Raw genomic sequence first — 18,961 nt, 5'->3', positions numbered from 1 at the left:
AACAACTGTAATTTTTCATCTAGGTGTCAGGTGTAATGCACAATTGAATATAATGTTTAATATTTTTTTTAAACAAACTGTAAATCATATGTAAATTAAGCTAATTTTTCACATGGGCTCAAAGACAAATTTAAAGCTCAGTAGCATTTGAGGAGAAAGACTTGCAGTCATAAAACAATTGTAATGTGTTCATTTAGATGTCAGCTACAATGCACACCTTATAATTTTTTTATATATATTTAAATAAATTATAAATCATTTAGGTAAAAACGTTTTTTGTTTTATTATTGTTTATAATTTCCTGTTTTACAATTGTCATTGTTGAATCCTAGCTGTTCTTATGTTTGGTTTCATTATGTAAGTTTTTAACTATTTTTTGTAACATTATATTTTTTATTATATTAATGTTTGTCTATTTTGGTTTCATTTAAAAGATTGCACATTTAATGCACATTTGCAAATTATTCATTTCATGTTTTGTGACCGTTTGTATTCAGAAGTTTAAGAGTAAAGTATGTTATTTAAGTATTGATTTTTATTCATTTATTTGTATTATTTTGTATGACTGAATATATTTAGGAGAAAGATTCGTGAATTGAAATTTTCCAAATGCAATATATAATAGAATGGTCGCTAAAACAATCCGAGAGAACACCAGATTTTATTATTCTGTTGGGGTGTGTGACTATATCCAGTCAAGAAGAGATTTGCAACTTAGACTGATTCTTGTAGGCTCTTTAATAATTTGTGTAAAATTTGAAGCATTACACATGTTACGATCCGTGAGAGTACAAGGATCAGTCCAAGTCCCCCAACAGCATAATTTCGATGAGACACAAAGCGATGATACAGTGTCTAAGATGTTTCGATCAGACTCTAACTTGGGAGATGTTGGTGGGCGATATATACTGCCAGTTATTAATTGTTTATTTGCATGAAGAATAACCTTAACAAAGATACCTTCAAAAAGCTCAGGTTTCACTTTAGGAGTAATTAATTGTGATTTCAAGTTTGAGAAAATGTAAGTGGCGACCCCACCTCCCCTGGATCCTCTATCTGACCTTTATATGATGTAGTTTACCAGTTTAACATTGGAGTCCTCTGTATTTTAATTTAGCCAGGTTTCAGATATTGTTATTATATTGGGATTATTATAAACAAGCCATGACCTTAGCTGATCAATTTTAGGAACTAAACTGCAAATGTTTAGATGAATTACATGAAGATCTTTACGCATTGTTTACAGTTTAAAAAACGAATATCAAGATAGAACCAACTGTCTGACATGTCTGAATTATTTTTATTTGATTGTATCTACTCTGTTGTTCTGCTGTTCTATGTTGTTTGGACATGATCCTGAGGAGGACCCCCATGAAAACGAGATGTTTCATCTCATGGGGTTGATGCTCTAATAAATAAATGTTTATAAAAAAATAAATAAATAAATACGAGATCTCGAACTGATTGAAATGATTCGCGGTCCCGCACCGAACTCCCGAACTGACTCAAATGATTCGCGGTCCCGCTCTGAACTCCCAAACTGATTCAAATGATTTGCGATCCACAAACTGACTCAAATGATTCGCAAACCCGCTATGAACTCCCGAACTGATTCAAATGATTCGCGATCCCGCTCCGAACTCCCGAACTGATTAAAATTATTTGCGATCCCCAAACTGACTCAAATGATTCGCGAACCCGCTTTGAACTCCAGAACTGATTCAAATGATTCGCCATCCCCAAACTGACTCAAATGATTCGCGAACTCGCTTTGAACTCCCGAACTGATTCAAATGATTCGCGATCCCGCTCCGAACTCCCGAACTGATTAAAATTATTTGCGATCCCCAAACTGACTCAAATGATTCGCGAACCCGCTTTGAACTCCAGAACTGATTCAAATGATTCGCCATCCCCAAACTGACTCAAATGATTCGCGAACTCGCTTTGAACTCCCGAACAGACTCAAATGATTCGCGAACTCGCTTTGAACTCCCGAACAGACTCAAATGATTCACGCTCCAAACTCCCAAACTAACTCAAATAATTTGCAAACCCGCTACGAACTCTCGAACTGAATCAAATGATTCGCGATCCCGCCCCGAACTCCCGAACTGATTCGCGATCCCCAAACTGACTCAAATGATTCACGAACCCGCTTTGAACTCCCGATCTAATTCAAATGATTCGCGATCCCCAAACTGACATTCGCGAATCATTTGAACCAGTTCGGGAGAATCAGAATCAGTTTGGAGATCGCGAATCATTTTTGGGAGTTCGGAATATGGAGCGTGAATCATTTGAACCAGTTTGGGAGTTTGGAGTAGGATCGCAAATCATTTGAGTCTTAAAATGTGATATTAAGTTACTACAAACAGTAATTTAATTACAAATACAAAATGTTGCAGAAGGATGTAATATATGAATGAATATTAGCCTAAAGAACCTTTGTGCCAAAAGGGTTCTTTCTTGTCATTATAGAACCTTTTTAGCATCTTTGGAGTTGAGTAAAGAACCCTATGGTTCTATATAGAACCCTAATGAACCCTTTTTTCCAAGAGTGTGGACTTACAGTCTGGGATGCACTCGATAACGCCACACTGTGAGAAAAACACAGGACCTTCACAGTAACAACAACATCCAGACACAAGAACGTCTTCAGTGTGGAAAATCTAAAGCTGCTGGCGTCACACCTGCAGGAATTTCTCTCAGATTCACTCTCATACATTACACATCATGCAAACATACACAGCACACAAACATAGACAAATGTAAAGAAGTGAATTAATAGTGTACTGCAGTACAGTGAGTGAGATGTGTGTGTCTGTCCCTTCAGGTGACAATCATGTGTTGCTTCAGTGAGATTTACAATCAGTTATCACAGACTGTTCACAGATGTCATTTTACAAAAGTCATGTAAAAGTTTAGCCACAGAAAAAAATGGTCAGTTGCATGGTCACTATAGAGCAGAGATGTAAATAGGGGAGAGGGAATAACAATGCAAGAATCAGGAGCATGTTCTACACAGAATGTCTTTTAAAGATATTTGCTTTACATGAGCATTTGTAGTTACTTTAAGGTATTTTTTATATATTTTGTATTACTTTTTTCACAAATATGTAATTTTTTCAAAAAAATAAAAACATATTGTTGCAACATTTTACAACAATAAAGATTGTTTGGTTACTTTATTGATCATTGTAACAGTTTTCTTATCACATCAGGGATTTGTTTATAGTCAACATTAATATTCCACATTATCTGCTTGCAACTCATTGCAATGCATTTCACCAAAGAAAGTCTTAGGGGAGTCCAAATCATTAAATACATATAAATTTTTTTTTCTAAGATGTATATACAAGTCAAACTTTTCCAAAGCAAGATTACATGACATTTCTTCATATCATTGACTGCTTTTCCATGTACTTTTATCTCGGATAAAACCTATAAAGCTTGTATTTACAAATAATATAGCAGGCTAAACATGCAATAAGCACAATTTAGCCTACAATTAAACACTCTTTTCAGTCAGGTCACAGATCATATTAAGAGCTTTCTCCAGAACAGCTCTAACTCTCTGCGTGCATGCGATAAAACAGTAGCTAATTTCCTCATTACATTTTATACAAGGGATATTAGGATAAAAGCTATGCAGTTTAACTATAGTAATATAAGTCTTAAGAGTCCATTTACAGTATATTTGTATTATTTTGCACCCAGTATCAAGGTATCGAGCACATTTCAAAGGTTAAATGAGTCAGATGAAAGATGAACTCGCTGCTGTTTGATCAGTGAAGAGCCACTTCAAAGTCCAGCTGGAGAACGAGTCCACGAACGGACCGTCCACACGCACACAAACACAGAGATTGCAGAGCAGGTAAGCAGCTCAAACTAGCATAAAAGGTTTCATAAGACTCTTGACACTGGTGTGATATTTCTGAGATCAAGCTAAGGAAGTAACCAAATGCAAAACTTTAACCATCATTTAAAATCTCTGAGAAAAAAAAATATATATACAGGATATTGGGTGTCCTCATAACTGTCTATTGTGGTCACATCTTTGGATTTACTTCACTTGTAAGTCATGTTGTATCAGTGTTGTTATTGTTATCAAAAACTAGTAATGTTGAAACAAAAAAGAAATAAATAAAACATAAAATAAATTCATACTAAAATGAAATAAAATTAATAAAAAAAAGGTTGCCTTGCCAGCTTACGAAAAATAGTAGTAGTTAAAGTACCTAATGTACTAAAACTGAAATAAAAACAGAAAACAAAATAAATAAATAAAAATACATAAAAAACTACAATTTATTAAAAATACTCAAATATACTAGAACACTAAATCCCCTTACATTAAAGCCATATGAACTTTACCATGTGTGATCACACGTGAAATATGTGAAACATGTAGTTTTGGAACATTTCATGTTGTAAATGTGTGAAACCCATGGGGTCACTTTTCCACGTGACCATTTACTGTCCACATGTTCATGTTCATATGTGATTACATGGGTTTCACACATTTGCACTATGAGAATGTTACAAAACCACATTTAAGATGTGTTTCACATAGTTCATGTGATATTAACATGTGATTGCACATGTGAAGTTCAAGTGGTTTTCTGTAAGGGTTGGACAAAACTATAAGCTAATGTAAATTAATAGATATAAATGTGCACATGGCATATGAGCATTGCGTGCTAGATTTCCGAGAAATGTCTATGTTATATACTGTAAGTAAATTTGTCAATTGTTCAGTATTCCCAACTGTGCTTATTTCCATAGGATGTGGTTCGTTACAGGTTTAGTAATAGTCTCTCTCTTGAGCAGCCCTGCGTTGGCTGGGGTCAAAGACATCAGTTCACACTTGGAAGGAAATGAGAAGGAAAAGTTGGTGGATGCCCGTGGACTTTCTCCGTTTGGAGAGAACACAGACATGGAGTCCATTCCCCTGGACTTCCATCGGGAGAACACAGTCACGAATGACCTCCCTTTGGAGGGTCTAGAAGATGAAGACTATATCGACTTTGATAAGATCATGGCAGAGGGCGAGGATGACTACAGCGAAGGCGACCATATAGACGAGATCTCCACCCCTGCTCCTGACCTGGACCTCTTTGGGGAGCCCAGTGACCCCAAAATACGGCGAGCACGCCTGTTGCGGCTCTTCCATGGGCGAACTCGCCTAGAGCGCATCAATGTGGTCAATGCACGATTCGGGTGTCGGCTTTATCGGAAACTGCGCAATCGACTTAACCAGACGGACAACATTCTGTTCGCTCCTGTGGGGATCTCCATTGCGATGAGCATGATGGCTCTGGGAGTCGGCCCAACCTCTCAGGTACAAGTCTACCAAACCCTCGGATTTGGGGAATTCATCAACGCCAGCGCTCATTACGATAACTCGACCGTGCACAAGCTGTTCCGTAAACTCACGCACAGGCTCTTCCGGAGGAACTTCGGCTACACACTACGCTCCGTTAATGACCTTTACGTGAAACGTAACATCCACATACAAGAGGCTTTCCGCAGTGATGCGAAGACGTACTACTTTGCAGAGCCGCAGTCTGTGGACTTTGCCGACCCGGCCTTCCTTGTGAAAGCCAACCAGCGCATTCAGAAGATCACCAAAGGACTGATCAAGGAACCGCTGAAGAGCGTAGACCCAAACATGGCAGTGATGCTCCTGAACTATCTCTACTTCAAAGGTGAATCAATTCTAGCCCATTCAAATTCTCAAACTCTTTAGGACTAATGGTTTAACCCTTAATTTGAGCAGTCTGTTCTCAATCCTAAAGCAAATAATCATGTACTGGGTGAAATGTTTTGTGTAATACCTATTGAGTTCAATATGCAATGCAAGCCTGACTCAAGGGGTGTCAAACTCGGTCCTGGAGGACCTCTGTCCTGCAGAGTTTAGCTGATTAGCTGAAGACCTTGATTAGCTGGTTCATCGTGTGTTTAATTGTAGTTGGAGATAAACTCTACAGGACACTGGCCCTCCAGGAATAGGATTGGACACCCCGGCCTGACAAAATAGGCCAGCATCTTTAATAGGTCAACAAGCAAGACTATATTGTCACATTTAGACTCCCACTCTTGCCTGGTCCAGACGATTTAAGGTGTGTTTAACGCTAAGTTGCGCTGCACAGACAGATCGATATATGACATCCGATAGCGTGGGAAAATACGGCTCCTTAAGTACGGATTGCGGTTATATCCATGTGCACTGTTTGGGTTGATTTTAAAACATGCATTCTGATTATTTGTGGGTGGGTGTCACTTCTGGGATGCTTCTGAAATTGAGATCAACTTTAACATCACTGAATCTGCTGTTAAAAATGAACCATCCATTCATCATATCATCACGCAAAACTAAGAATTGTAATGTGATGATCAGGTGCGGTTTTCTAAATCAGAGAAGAATATAGGTGTGGGTGGGTGGCAGGTGGATCATTTATTTGAATGTGCAAATACTGTAATTTTTCCAAGTACTGTGTGTTTGCTTAGCTCAGCTGTGCAGGACTGTAGCCCCCCAAGAGCAGGACTACTCCCACTGCAAACCTTCTGATTATTTCATGCATCTCACAAATAACACCGAAATGTGATGTTTTCACTGGTGCAACAAATGCAGGTACATGGGAGCAGAAGTTCCCAAAGGAACTGACACACTACCGGCAATTCCGTGTCAGTGAGAAAAAGCAGGTGCGTGTTCCCATGATGCAGAACAAAGGAAGCTACCTGGCGGCCGTTGACCACGAGCTCGACTGCGACGTACTGCAGCTGCCCTACACCGGAAACATCAGCATGATCATCGCCGTCCCACAGAAACTCTCTGGAATGAGATCCCTGGAGCAAGAGATCTCCCCGACTCTGATTAGCAAGTGGATTAACAACATGACCAACAGGTAAAGCACCAGCTGCAGGCTTGAGACCAAGTTGCAAATAGGTCGATACTTTTAGGATAAGAGTTTAGTGTTAGGGTTTGATAAGAATGCTCATTCAGTAATGCATCCTACTTGGTTAAATCATTGTTTCTTTGTCTTTTCGGCTTTGCGTCTCTGTTAGGACTCGTGAGGTGGTTTTCCCCCGGTTTAAGCTAGAGCAGAACTACGACTTAATTGAGCACCTGAAGGAAATGGGGCTGACGGACCCATTCACTGAAAAGGGTGACTTCTCTCGAATGACCTCAGAGAAGGTCATCATCAACTGGGTAAGAGAACAACTGATATGTGCCAAACACACTGATGTGTGATCTCTTACAAGACATACTCTTTAACCTTTCATTGCACCATCATAACCTTCTTTTCCTGTAATCCTCATCCTCTTCTCTCTCAGTTTAAGCATCAGGGCACCATTACAGTGAATGAAGAAGGTACCGAGGCCGCAGCAATGACACACATCGGATTCATGCCTTTATCAACACAGACGCGTTTCATCGTGGACCGCCCCTTCCTCTTCCTCATCTACGAGCATCGCACGGGCTGCGTTGTGTTCATGGGACGTGTGGTAGACCCTTCGCAGAGTTAATCAGAAGCACATACACTACACAGCGGTGCGATGTCTGATGCATCACGGTATAACAATGAAACTAAAGCGTTAGCGGATGAGAACGATGGTTGTTTTGTCATGAATGATGTAAGTTTTGTAAAGAAATGCTTGTGAAATTTAGAAACGCTGATAAACAGATGTGTACTTTTGAGACAGAACATGTTGTTAAATAAATGAATCAGAGGACTGGTTTATTGAATTAATCTGTTCAAAGGGTGAATAAAAACAACGCTCGAGTACACCCACAACATGGCAGAACATTTTGCAAGACAAGTAAATATTTGTCAGAGAAGTTAAAGTCTAACTAAAGGCCCTCAATAATTACAATTTCTGCTCAGACTTATGAATAATGAAGCATCCAACAAGAGCAGAAAGAGCTCTTGCATTTACATTATTTAACAAAAAAAAAAAGTTTCTTATTACAAAAAAGGAGCAAAATTTATGTACACAAAATCTTTGATCAGCTACTCTCATGCTTTTGCCAAATGTACTCTTTGATCTCCAAAAGCATGTTAGCCCTGAGAGAACTCAGAAATCATTTAAAAGGAATGCACAGGAAAACATGTTTCCTTTCCATTGACATTTGCATATTATATCAGACATAAAATGGGCCTAGATTAAAATATTGATATTTTAATTTGTGTTGCAATGCGATCAACAACTCAGTGATCACCTTTTTCAAAGTTACTTTACTAAATATTAATGTATTATATTGTATAATATTATTAGTAATATTAATGTATCATTATATTATATTATACAAAATCATTACATTTTAATAGTGAAATCATAAGTTATGCTTATAACACCTCCCCTTAAATAAAATGCATATAAAAAGAATGAAAAAGGACTCGGATGTTTAACAAAAATTATTAGTAAATTATGCTCATATACAAGGGTCATTTACAACAATTAAAGAAAGGTGATTAATATTGACAACATTTTATAATATTCATTTATAATATAATTGTATACTATTATAACGTAATATGAGTTATAATTTTATAATTGCCATATTATTCTATTAAATATAATAAAATAAAATCTATTTAAATATTTTGTTAATTAAAACATATATTGAAAGTCAAAATAAGACATAATAAGTCAAAATCATAATTTGTGCCTGCAGCTCCTCCACTTAAAATAAAATGCATGTACAAGAATTAAATGTTGCTCGGCTGTCTAAAGGCATACATACAGAAACCTAAAAAGATGCAATTGAAAAAATCTAACTAATGAAATAGCCTGTTTAATTTACATTTTAATTTATTCTGTAGCTCAGAGAGAGGCTGGAAAATGGTCATTCAATTACCAAATTATGGCTGTTTTTAGTGCAGAAAACTCTGACATATTTTATGACTGGACACACAACAACAACAACAATAGCATAAAATAAGACTGATTTAAAATGTTAAAATGCCTGACACTTCCTGCTATCAAGAAATGTTATTAAGCATTTCTAATACAGTAAAATTAATGCATAAAAATGCATCAGGTAAAGTCTGCATGCTCACACACACACACACCTCTTTGTAGTCTCCGGTGGCTGAATACACCACATTACTGGGTTTCACACTGATCTGCTGGAACAGAAACAAAAATCTATAACAAAAACAACAATTATACACAATTTTTCAATTTGATATTGTAAATGCATTTTGAGTAAAAATGTTTCCTAACATCATTTGAAGCATACTGTTTACAGTCAATGGAATATTATTCTTAATATCATTTCACTTTATTTGCTCTGTTTTTGTTTTGTGAAACCTTACTACGTATATGGACTAACCTTTTATGAAAGCCATAAGCCAGTGAAGCCGTGGTTTACAGTGAATTTATAACCATTGATGGGATTTAACTGTTATAAATTCACTGTAAACCACGGCTTCACGAGGATTAATGCTTCAGACTCTTCTTCATGAGCGCTTGAGTGTGTGGATAAAAACTAGTGTAGAGCGCCATCTGCTGTTAAAATCACTTTCAACAGCAGCACTTTCTAGAACGCAGTCAGCAAGTAACTCTAAGCCAGATCATGTGACACATTAATTAATGACATTAATGACAATAACAGGATGGGACGGGATCTTACTATATACATTTTTGATCAATTGAATGCATCTTTAATTAATTAAAATATTAATGTCTTTAAAAATTTAATTAAATCTTACTGACACCAATTTTTAAACTATACCTACTTTTTCGCATATCCAGTAACGTATTTGAGAAAATGAGCCTGTTACCTTTACACTTCATCCCAGCATTAACTTAACAACATCATAAAAATGAAAATTAATATAATAACATCACAAATGTATTTTTACCAGTAGTCATATTTTTATGCATATTAGTATTTTTTTTAAATAAAAATTAAATGTATCCTCATTGTTGTTGCTGTAATTATTTAACAATATTAATAATGATTATTATATTAGAAGAGGTAATATATAAGTACTATTTACATGTGTCATGTGTCTAGTATTTCTTTGATATACTTATAAATAAATATGTATGATGTTTATTAATGAAAGAAAGCTTAATAACAACAGCAGCATAATAACAATAATAATACTACAACTACCACTACTGCTACTAATAATAATATGAAATGTATTATTATTATTATTATTATGTTACAAAATGAATAATAATCGCTAGTAGTAGTAGAAATAATATAGTACGTATATAAATAAGTATTATTATTAGTAGTAATAAAAGTAGTTATAAAAGAAGTAGTTCTATATTATTGTCATATAAATTATTATATTAACAAAAAAAAATAATAGAAAATTTAAAATTAACAAATAGGTTAATAAATAATTTTGGAATCAACTAGCAAAAATGTATTGTAAGTTAAAGAAGTGTATACTGTAGCTCTAGCTATCTTTATTTTCATATCGTCAAAACAAATCGTCGTAAACAATAACATCAAAAAAAACAAAAACCGATCAGTAGGCGTGTCAGAGGAGGAGTCTGTCTGACGTCACGATGACACCACCGGAAGTGGTCATCGTCAGCTGCTAGCAGGAGAAACACATCAGCCTCCAGCGATCAAAGGTACACTTTTATCGATAAAATGTTCAATATATCGCGTTTTAATCAAACAGACAGAGATTAAATGTTATTGAAGATGATGTTACTTTTAATTAGATACTGTTTTAGGTACAATACTGTAGCGGAGATAGATAAACACGAGTTAGTTCAGTTTAAATCTAGGCTAACGTAAGTTAAAGAATGAGTAGAATTATGAAACGTTTACATATTTAATACGCTTTCTCTATATCTGTATATACTCTATACCTCTCTATAAGTGTTTTCCGATGATTGTTTGTCAGCCACAGTGGTTTGTACAAGACATTTATCCAGATCTACTAAAAGCGCCTCTGAATGTTTTATTGTTATGTAACGTTAATCCTTTTAGATCGTCGCTTTTTTATATATACTCCAGAACACTATTAATAATAATAATTAGTAGTAGTGTATTACGTAGTTTAATAATTATTTCGAGTTTTAGTAGTATTTGTATAACGTTCCTGTACATATATATAATTTAATTTGTTAAATAACGATTAATAAGAGCATATTAGTAATAATAATATTAATTAATATTAGCAGAAGTAATATACAGTATGTAGTATATTTTGTATAAAAATGTCTTATTTATATCAATAATTCAATATTACTATGTTCATTTATATTAATAATAAATAACAATAATATATATATTAATATTATTATAATAAATAATAGATCATATACATAATACTTAAATAATAATAATTTATTTTATATTTATTATACATATATTTAGTAATATTATTAATTAGAAAAGGAAGAATAATTAATATGCATGCAAATATAAAATTAATAAATATTCCGTATAAGATGATGTGTCTGTGTTTACGGTCACCTGACTCTAGCACAGGATGTCTGCCTTCCCCAAATCCCACAATCCCTTTGCCGATGATGATGACGATGAAGAGGTCTCGAAGCCTCGGCGAGGCTTTAACTTTGACGACGATCCGGAGGAGAGTTCCCTGAGTCCGGCGGAGAGACGGCAGAGACAGCTGCAGCAGGAAGTGATGCGTACAGCGCAGTCGGCCGTGGACAGCAGCCACCGCTCGCTCGGACTCATCTACGAATCAGAGAAAGTCGGAGCCGAGACGGCGGAGGTGAGAGGAAGCACTTCAGAGTATTTCGTCTCTCGCTGCTGCTTGGTCTAAACGTCTGTGTTGTCCTCCTCAGGAGCTGATTCGTCAGGGTGAGGCTTTGAAACGGACAGACAGGATGATTGACAACATGGAGCAGGACATGAGGACGAGCCAGAGGCACATCAACACTATTAAGAGTGTGTGGGGCGGCATGGTCAACTACTTCAAAGGCAAACCTGAACCTCCCAAACCTGCTCAAAGGGAGCAGCCCGTGTGCTACGAGGCCAACAGCAGGTCCGATCAAACACAGACGTTTACATGCACTGAAACACGGTTTAACAGAACATTGCTCCTGTACTGTAATGAATTCTTGCTAAAAAAAAATATTTTTCAACTTATGCATTCATAAACCGGGTGTATTTAAAACTCAAAGAAAATGTAAATGATCCATCATATTAGCAACACTTCAAAGGGTTAAAAACATCCAATAAATCTAGATTACTTTTTAATCCAAATTCATTTGAATAATAAAAAAAGAGCTCTACTCTTAAGCACTAAAATAACTTTTATGTACCCTCTGATCTATATACTGCAAAAAAAGTGACGGTCTTTATCTGAATTTGAATGTCAGATATATATTCAGATGTCTAAAGATTTTTAAATCAAGTTACATTAAGAGCTGAGAAACAGCCTTATTTAAGATATTAAGTAATATTTATTAAACGTATTAACACAAGAACAAATATGAGGCAGTGGGTGAGAAAAATCAACTTTATTCAAAAGGAAATCAAGTTTTCATTCCCCACAGATATTTGCTCTTGTTTTCAGGATAAACTCACTTTATTTTGTTCAGTTTCTCAGAAATCATCCTTTTGTATCTCCAGAATCTTGATTTAAGCATTTTAGATATTTGTACTGGAAAATAAGAATAAATACTGAAGAAGAACATCATGTTTTGCATTGCGTGCAACATTTACAACCATGACTTTATAAATTTAATTCACAATTTGTGGAACTGTAAATCAAGGATTTTAAGACCTGGAAAAACTTGATGTATATATATATATGATAAAATTGCATACTAAACTCAAACATTCAAGCAAAAGCATTTAGATTTAATGTGAAATGAAAACGAAGCTGTGACATAAAGTTCATTCATTGGGCAAAACATTTTCAAAAATTAATACGGCAAAAAAAACGTATCATTGTAAACATTAGACAAGATCCAAGACTGTAGATCTGCATTCACACATTTGTTGACTTTCTACTCGGGTTCAAATGTCAAATCTGAAAATACAACATTTTTTAACATTGTAAAACATCTAAACTGATTTTGTGAATGTCTGATGATGTTAGGTTACAGAACGCGCTTGTGGAGAGCAAACAGCAGGAAGACAAATATCAAGCCAGCCATCCCAACCTCAGGAAACTGGACACAGCTGGTGAACACAGACGCATGAGAGCTCATGCATACTTATATACACTCTTTATTACTTATACACACACGTACAGGATGTTTATCCGTGTTCCTTTGAGAGTCAGTGAGAGAAACTAAGAATCATTCATTTCAACTAATCTGCATAATGATTCTCTAATTCACTGCACTTGAAACACCTGCATTAAAAACAACTTTTACCAATTGACAATTTTTTTTGAAAGTGTAATCTATTAAATGCGATTAACAAATCATCTGACAGCATTAAATATGAAGTGTGTGTATAACATAATATGTGACTCTGGAGCACAAAAGCAGTCTTGAGTCTCTGGGGTATATTTGTAGCAATAGAAGAAAAAACATTGTAAGGGTCAAAATTATACATTTTTCTTTAATGCCAAAATCATTAGGATATTAAGTTAAGATCATGTTCCATGATGAAACTTAATTTTTGATTAGTAATATGCATTGCTAAGAACTTCATTTGAACAACTTTAAAGATGATTTTCTCAATATTTAGCTTTTTTTTATTTTTTTATTTTTTTTGCATCCTCAAGATTTCATATTTTTTCAAATAGAGGCATCTCGGACAAATATTGTCCGATCATAATAAACTATACATCAACGGAAAGCCTATTTATTCTTTAAATCTCAATTTCTAAAAAATGTACCCGTGTGACTGGTTTTGTGCTCCAGGGTCACATACTTGCTTTAAATGCCACTAATGATTTTACTCAGAAAGGGATGATATCTTAAAAAAAAAAAAAAGGAATAATCTTAATTTTTTTGTTTAATCCAATACTGGAACGAGAATTTTTTCTTATATATTGATTTGAGTTATGGTTTTTCATTTCTACTGTATGTTAATACTAAACACGTGCCATAAAAACAGTCTGGCATGGCAATAAAAACAAACAAATAATGTGTCATTTTATTAATTTGTAGGGCTTTTTAATTTTGTTTTATGGTTAATCTTCGCAACAAGAGACTATTAACTAAACTATTTAAATTTTATTTACTTTTATTTACACAGATAAGTTATTAAAATTGATACAAATTTCAGGAAACCACCGTAAAGACACTGAACCACTGAAATACGGAAATGTTTCGATGAATCGCATGACTGTGGCACTGAATCACTAGTTCGAAACAAATGATTCTCTAAGGTTTCGAAGCTTCTCAGACTATCACTAATGTTGGTTTGGACAGGATTCGGAGCGTCTGCTTCGCTGGATAACGGCCCGTCCGATCAGAACGGGTATCCCAAGAACAAACACCTGCGGGCCGCCCATCATCAGCTGGACAGTAACCTCGGTGAGAAACACAACCTGTTCTCTCTCATACCGTGATGTTATCACAGCGGATCTGAACGTGTGTTTGTGTCCCGCAGACGAGATGTCGTTGGGTCTGGGGCGTCTGAAGAACCTGGGTCTGGGGCTGCAGGCCGAGATCGATGACCAGGACGTTTCTCTGGACTCTTTGCTCAATAAGGTCGACACGATGGACGGCAAGATCGGCTCCACCAACCGGCAGCTCAAAAACCTCAAATAGAGACTCCAATATCATGATGTCATTTCCTGGAGGTGTGGCCGAGGTGATCCAAAAACACCTGCTTGGAAACATTTCTGGTGTTTGTTAAGCATATGAGAAAAGATTAGGAGAGACACGGAGTGGTTTATTGAGAAGTTAAGCCTTCAGTTAATCGTCTATGTGAATCTCTTGATTGTGCATAAGCTTAGAGATAAAAATGTTCCCTGTTAGAGACTTCAGCCATTTCAGTCCATGCTTTCCGAATCACTAATACCTTGCACTCCTTAACTGAACACAACTGTAATATGAACTAGTTTAGAAATGATATTCCCATGCCTTCATCAGACACTCGATGTTTTCTATGTTTAAAGCACATTAATGGATTATTGTGTATACAGCTTATCAGAAACATGTTGAGCTGCCTTAAAGTTCATTGATTTCAGACGTCGACTGATTCCTTGCATTTCACTACAGTCTACAGATGAGTCACTATTGTGAATGCAACCCGCAAAATATCCACTTAACTAAGGACGAATTTATTTTATTTTTCTTTTGTGCTTTGGGTGGCTTTGTATGAAATACCAGACTGGAAATCTGTGAATGTTTCACTATTGTTTCTGCATCTGTAAATCAAATGTTGTACTCCTTTTAAAGCTGACTTATGTGAACAAATAAAATGTTTGAATTTGTTTTCATTTAGACCGTTTCACATTCAAAATAACAATAGAAAACATAAGTAGCATGTACCCTGTTTTTGTATATGTAGCTTACCCTGTGTTTATTAGAGTACTTTGTACATTAATTTTAGCCGAATGGTATTTCAAAGTAAGTTGTAATGTAAGGATTTCTGAATCATTTAATTGAGATCCGAACGTCTGAGTGGTTTCGTTTATTTATTTATATTTTCATTAAACTATACAAACATTAAGACGGTACACTTAAAATCATAAACACACACAAAATAAAAAGAATATACACAGACTTGTTGCCAGGGTAACAACAATACAATCTTTCGTTTATTTCATGATTCAGATCGGAACTAAGAAGGTTCATGAATTGTTTGATTCAGATTCCGATCAGAACTTCGGAATCGGTTCGTGAATCTTTTGATTCAGAACTGAACGTCGGAGCGCGTCATTTGATTCAGATCGAGACTTTGAAACTTTGAAAACTTTGAAAATCTCCCGATTGTTTTTTTTAATGAAACAGTAAAAAACATCCAACTATTAAGGCGGAACAGTTATAAAAAACAAAATACGGGGAGAATAAAAAGGTAGGCCTATACTTAGACATACCTGTGTTGCCAGGTTTATAAAAATAATAATAATAAAGCTCCTAACACCCTTAGATGTTATAAATTCACTTCAAACCACGACACTGCCTTTACAAATAGCATAAATATGAGATTCATGTTTTAAATAAGAACTGGGATATATAAATATATTAAAAGACAGCAAAAAACACAACATGGCTTTGTTCAAAACAAATTTTGTAAACAAAATAGAGCAAAAAAAAATATTCTCTCTACGATTTGAATTGCGTAATACTTATTTCTTGTTAATTAACTGACCAAGAAAAGTCTGCCTCAGACCATGCTAACACTAAATGGGTGTGTATAACCTACATAAAACACTGCATATAATTTTCTGAGTAAATATATAGGCTATGTTGCTTCATTGACAGTGCTGCAGTAACAAATAATCTAATTTGACATGGTACAATTTATGATGGATGGTCAGTTTATATGTTCCTCTTAAGTTTGAGCCTAATAGGCGGTTCTTGTCAGGAGTTAATGACAGTGTAGTAAAAACTCTGTTCTAATAGAAATTACATTGAAATGCATTTGATGTTGAATGCAGGGCAGAGTAATAAAATATTCCTTTAGCTCACCCCTGCACACAGCCACAGTTGTACTTGCATGATCAGTCCACTAGATGGCAGTGTAGCACATCTCGAAGCGCCGTTGTTCATGTTTGAGACCATGAAGTTCTAATTAAGTTCTAATAAATTTACTTTCTCGCCAGAAGACACATATGAAATCCCATTCACACAAACATCGAAAGTGTTTTGGTAAACCTCCTCGAAAAACATCTGATGAAAGAGTGAAGTTTCTCCAGAGTCGCGCGCATCAATTATCATTCTTTCCCGCCGCACATCTGCCCGCGCGCCACAGAACCTTCATTAACGGCTCGCGCGAGCATCTGGTTTGCGCGGGACTGGTTTCACTGAGGTAAGTTTGGTTGTTTATTATGTAATCAGTTTACTCGTTAAGTCGCTGTATTACTTGTAACCCGAGGTTTGGGGTTGTGGGAAGAATGTTGGCAGTCTGTTGCTGAAAAGAAATAACACACGATGGAAAAGTTTATATTTCACTGGGGAAAAAAAGCAGCTACGCCCAGTTATTAGCATAAAGGCTAGTTTACCCCAAAATAAAACCCTGTCATCATTTACTAAACCTCATGATGTTTTCGTTTTTCTGCTGAACACGAGAATATATTTTGGTGACCAATCAGTTGCTGGTAGCCATTGACTTGCATAGTATTTTTTCTTTTCTTTTTCATACTATGCAAGTCAATGGCTACCAGCAACTGTTTTGTGTTCATCAGAAGAAAGAAATTCATAGGGGTCTGGAAAAAAATGATGACAATTTTCATTTTTGAGTTAACTAAGCCCTATAAAGAAAAAAAAGTTATAAAACATTTACATTTATTAATTAAGCAGATGCTTTTACCCAAAGCGATTAAAATATTACATATAAGTTTGAATATCGAATCTAAAATATTAAATTTTTTTTTTAAATATGCAACAAAAAGACCATAATATATTTGACAAAAAAGATATCAAATATATATATATATATATATATATATATATATATATATATATATATATATATATATATATATATATATATATATAAATATATATTTATATATTTTTCCCTCCATACATTTAGATCCAAGAATATGTCACATTTTAAGAAAGAACTAAATGTAGGTATATATTTATAACACATTTTGCCCAGAAATATTTGAATGTATTTATTTTGCCTAATGGCTTTACAAGTGTTGAAATGCCTCTGCGGATGAAAAAGGTAATTCTGCTCCGTTTCATTAGTTATTCATTGGTCATGTTCACGTTTGAGTTCAGATAGTTTCCTCTGGTGTTTAGTGAACAGACAGGAATGCCTTTCTTTTCAACCCCTAATCCCAGAATGCACTGCTGTCAGCAGACATAAAGCAGTGAGCCAGAGATGACATGTTTCCCATTGGTTACCCAGAATCTCACTTCACTTCCAGAATAAAACCCTACCAAACCCGGTGCACAGACCCCATTAGAAAGCCCCTCAGTTGACATCACTAGCGAGCCAATCACTGAGCTCATCTGTTCTTTTCAGTGATGTCACTCTTTGTTATTAATGATGATTTTATTTGCCATTTTATTGTATGTTAACAGTACAGAGCAGACAAGAAGCTGGGAAAAGAGGATCTTTTCTTGACAAACACTATGAGTAAACACATTCTAGCTTATATGTTCAATATATAAATATATATGTGTTTTGACCCTGTAGTTCTTTTGAAGAATGTTGGTGACTAAACTGTTTCGGTCAACAGTGGCTTTCATTGCATGAACGAAAAATACTGAGATGTTTCTCGAATTATATATAGAATATATATATATATATATATATATATATATATATATATATATATATATATATATATATATATATATATATATATGTATGATTTATTCACAATACAGCACAACCTCTCATACTTTGTGCGTTGCATCCAAAATAAGTTTTTGTTTACATAATATGTGTGTGTGTTTTGTGTATATTATGTATATATAAAAATACATGTATGTATTTCATATATAAATATATTTAATATTTATTTTTTTTTGGATGCGATTAATTATTGCCCAGCACTAATGTGTACAGTATTTATATAATCAGAAATGTTTCTTGAGCAGTAAATCATCATATTAATATGATTTCTGAAGATCATGTGACACTGAAGAATGGAGTAATGATGCTGAAAATACAGCTGCACATCACAGAAATACATTTAATATTGCTGTTTTTGCTATATTTGAGATCAAAAACATAAAATATATTATTAAATATTAGTGTTTATATGCAAACACACACAAAAAAACATACATTTACTAAAACTAAATTTGCATATTTGTAGTTACATCAGTTACAGTAAAAAGTAGCATGTGGTTCATTATACAGAGTAATTATGTTATTTTACTCAGTGTGTTCAAAACACTATATAGAACATAT

The 18,961-nt window shown here is 34.9% G+C and overlaps 2 protein-coding genes across 3 annotated transcripts; both read left to right on the top strand.

The window, feature by feature from the left end:
* Window positions 1–3,735: 3,735 nt before the first annotated feature.
* Window positions 3,736–7,745, top strand: LOC113111808 (heparin cofactor 2). The gene is made up of 5 exons (XM_026276905.1): window positions 3,736–3,877; window positions 4,789–5,711; window positions 6,638–6,911; window positions 7,072–7,216; window positions 7,342–7,745. Exons 2-5 carry the CDS (start codon window positions 4,790–4,792, stop codon window positions 7,531–7,533), a joined length of 1,533 nt encoding a protein of 510 aa, XP_026132690.1. The 5' UTR covers window positions 3,736–3,877; window position 4,789; the 3' UTR covers window positions 7,534–7,745.
* A 2,768-nt stretch (window positions 7,746–10,513) lies between these two features.
* On the top strand, window positions 10,514–15,357 carry LOC113111806 (synaptosomal-associated protein 29-like). Of its 2 annotated transcripts, none has more exons than XM_026276902.1 (6): window positions 10,514–10,608; window positions 11,472–11,723; window positions 11,797–11,996; window positions 13,059–13,144; window positions 14,347–14,451; window positions 14,528–15,357. In XM_026276902.1, exons 2-6 carry the CDS (start codon window positions 11,478–11,480, stop codon window positions 14,686–14,688), a joined length of 798 nt encoding a protein of 265 aa, XP_026132687.1. In that variant the 5' UTR covers window positions 10,514–10,608; window positions 11,472–11,477; the 3' UTR covers window positions 14,689–15,357. The 2 variants fall into 2 exon arrangements, with proteins under 2 accessions (XP_026132687.1, XP_026132688.1); XM_026276903.1 differs by having other exon boundaries at window positions 10,541–10,608; window positions 11,477–11,723.
* Window positions 15,358–18,961: the final 3,604 nt, after the last annotated feature.

This window comes from Carassius auratus, chromosome 12 (assembly GCF_003368295.1).
Source record: "Carassius auratus strain Wakin chromosome 12, ASM336829v1, whole genome shotgun sequence".
NCBI classification, from domain to species: Eukaryota; Metazoa; Chordata; class Actinopteri; order Cypriniformes; family Cyprinidae; genus Carassius; species Carassius auratus.
The sequence above is the reverse complement of the archived record's forward strand: the minus strand, read 5'-3'. Positions and strand labels throughout refer to the sequence as shown.

Excerpts from the sequence above, each read along its gene's own strand:
- LOC113111808 (XM_026276905.1), top strand. The coding sequence starts at position 4,790 with ATGTGGTTCGTTACAGGTTTAGTAATAGTCTCTCTCTTGAGCAGCCCT. Across the intron at positions 5,712-6,637 it reads GAACTATCTCTACTTCAAAG|GTACATGGGAGCAGAAGTTC; the intron begins GTGAATCAATTC and ends CAACAAATGCAG. Across the intron at positions 7,217-7,341 it reads AGAAGGTCATCATCAACTGG|TTTAAGCATCAGGGCACCAT; the intron begins GTAAGAGAACAA and ends CTTCTCTCTCAG.
- LOC113111806 (XM_026276902.1), top strand. The coding sequence starts at position 11,478 with ATGTCTGCCTTCCCCAAATCCCACAATCCCTTTGCCGATGATGATGAC. Across the intron at positions 11,997-13,058 it reads TGCTACGAGGCCAACAGCAG|GTTACAGAACGCGCTTGTGG; the intron begins GTCCGATCAAAC and ends TGATGATGTTAG. Across the intron at positions 14,452-14,527 it reads TCAGCTGGACAGTAACCTCG|ACGAGATGTCGTTGGGTCTG; the intron begins GTGAGAAACACA and ends TGTGTCCCGCAG.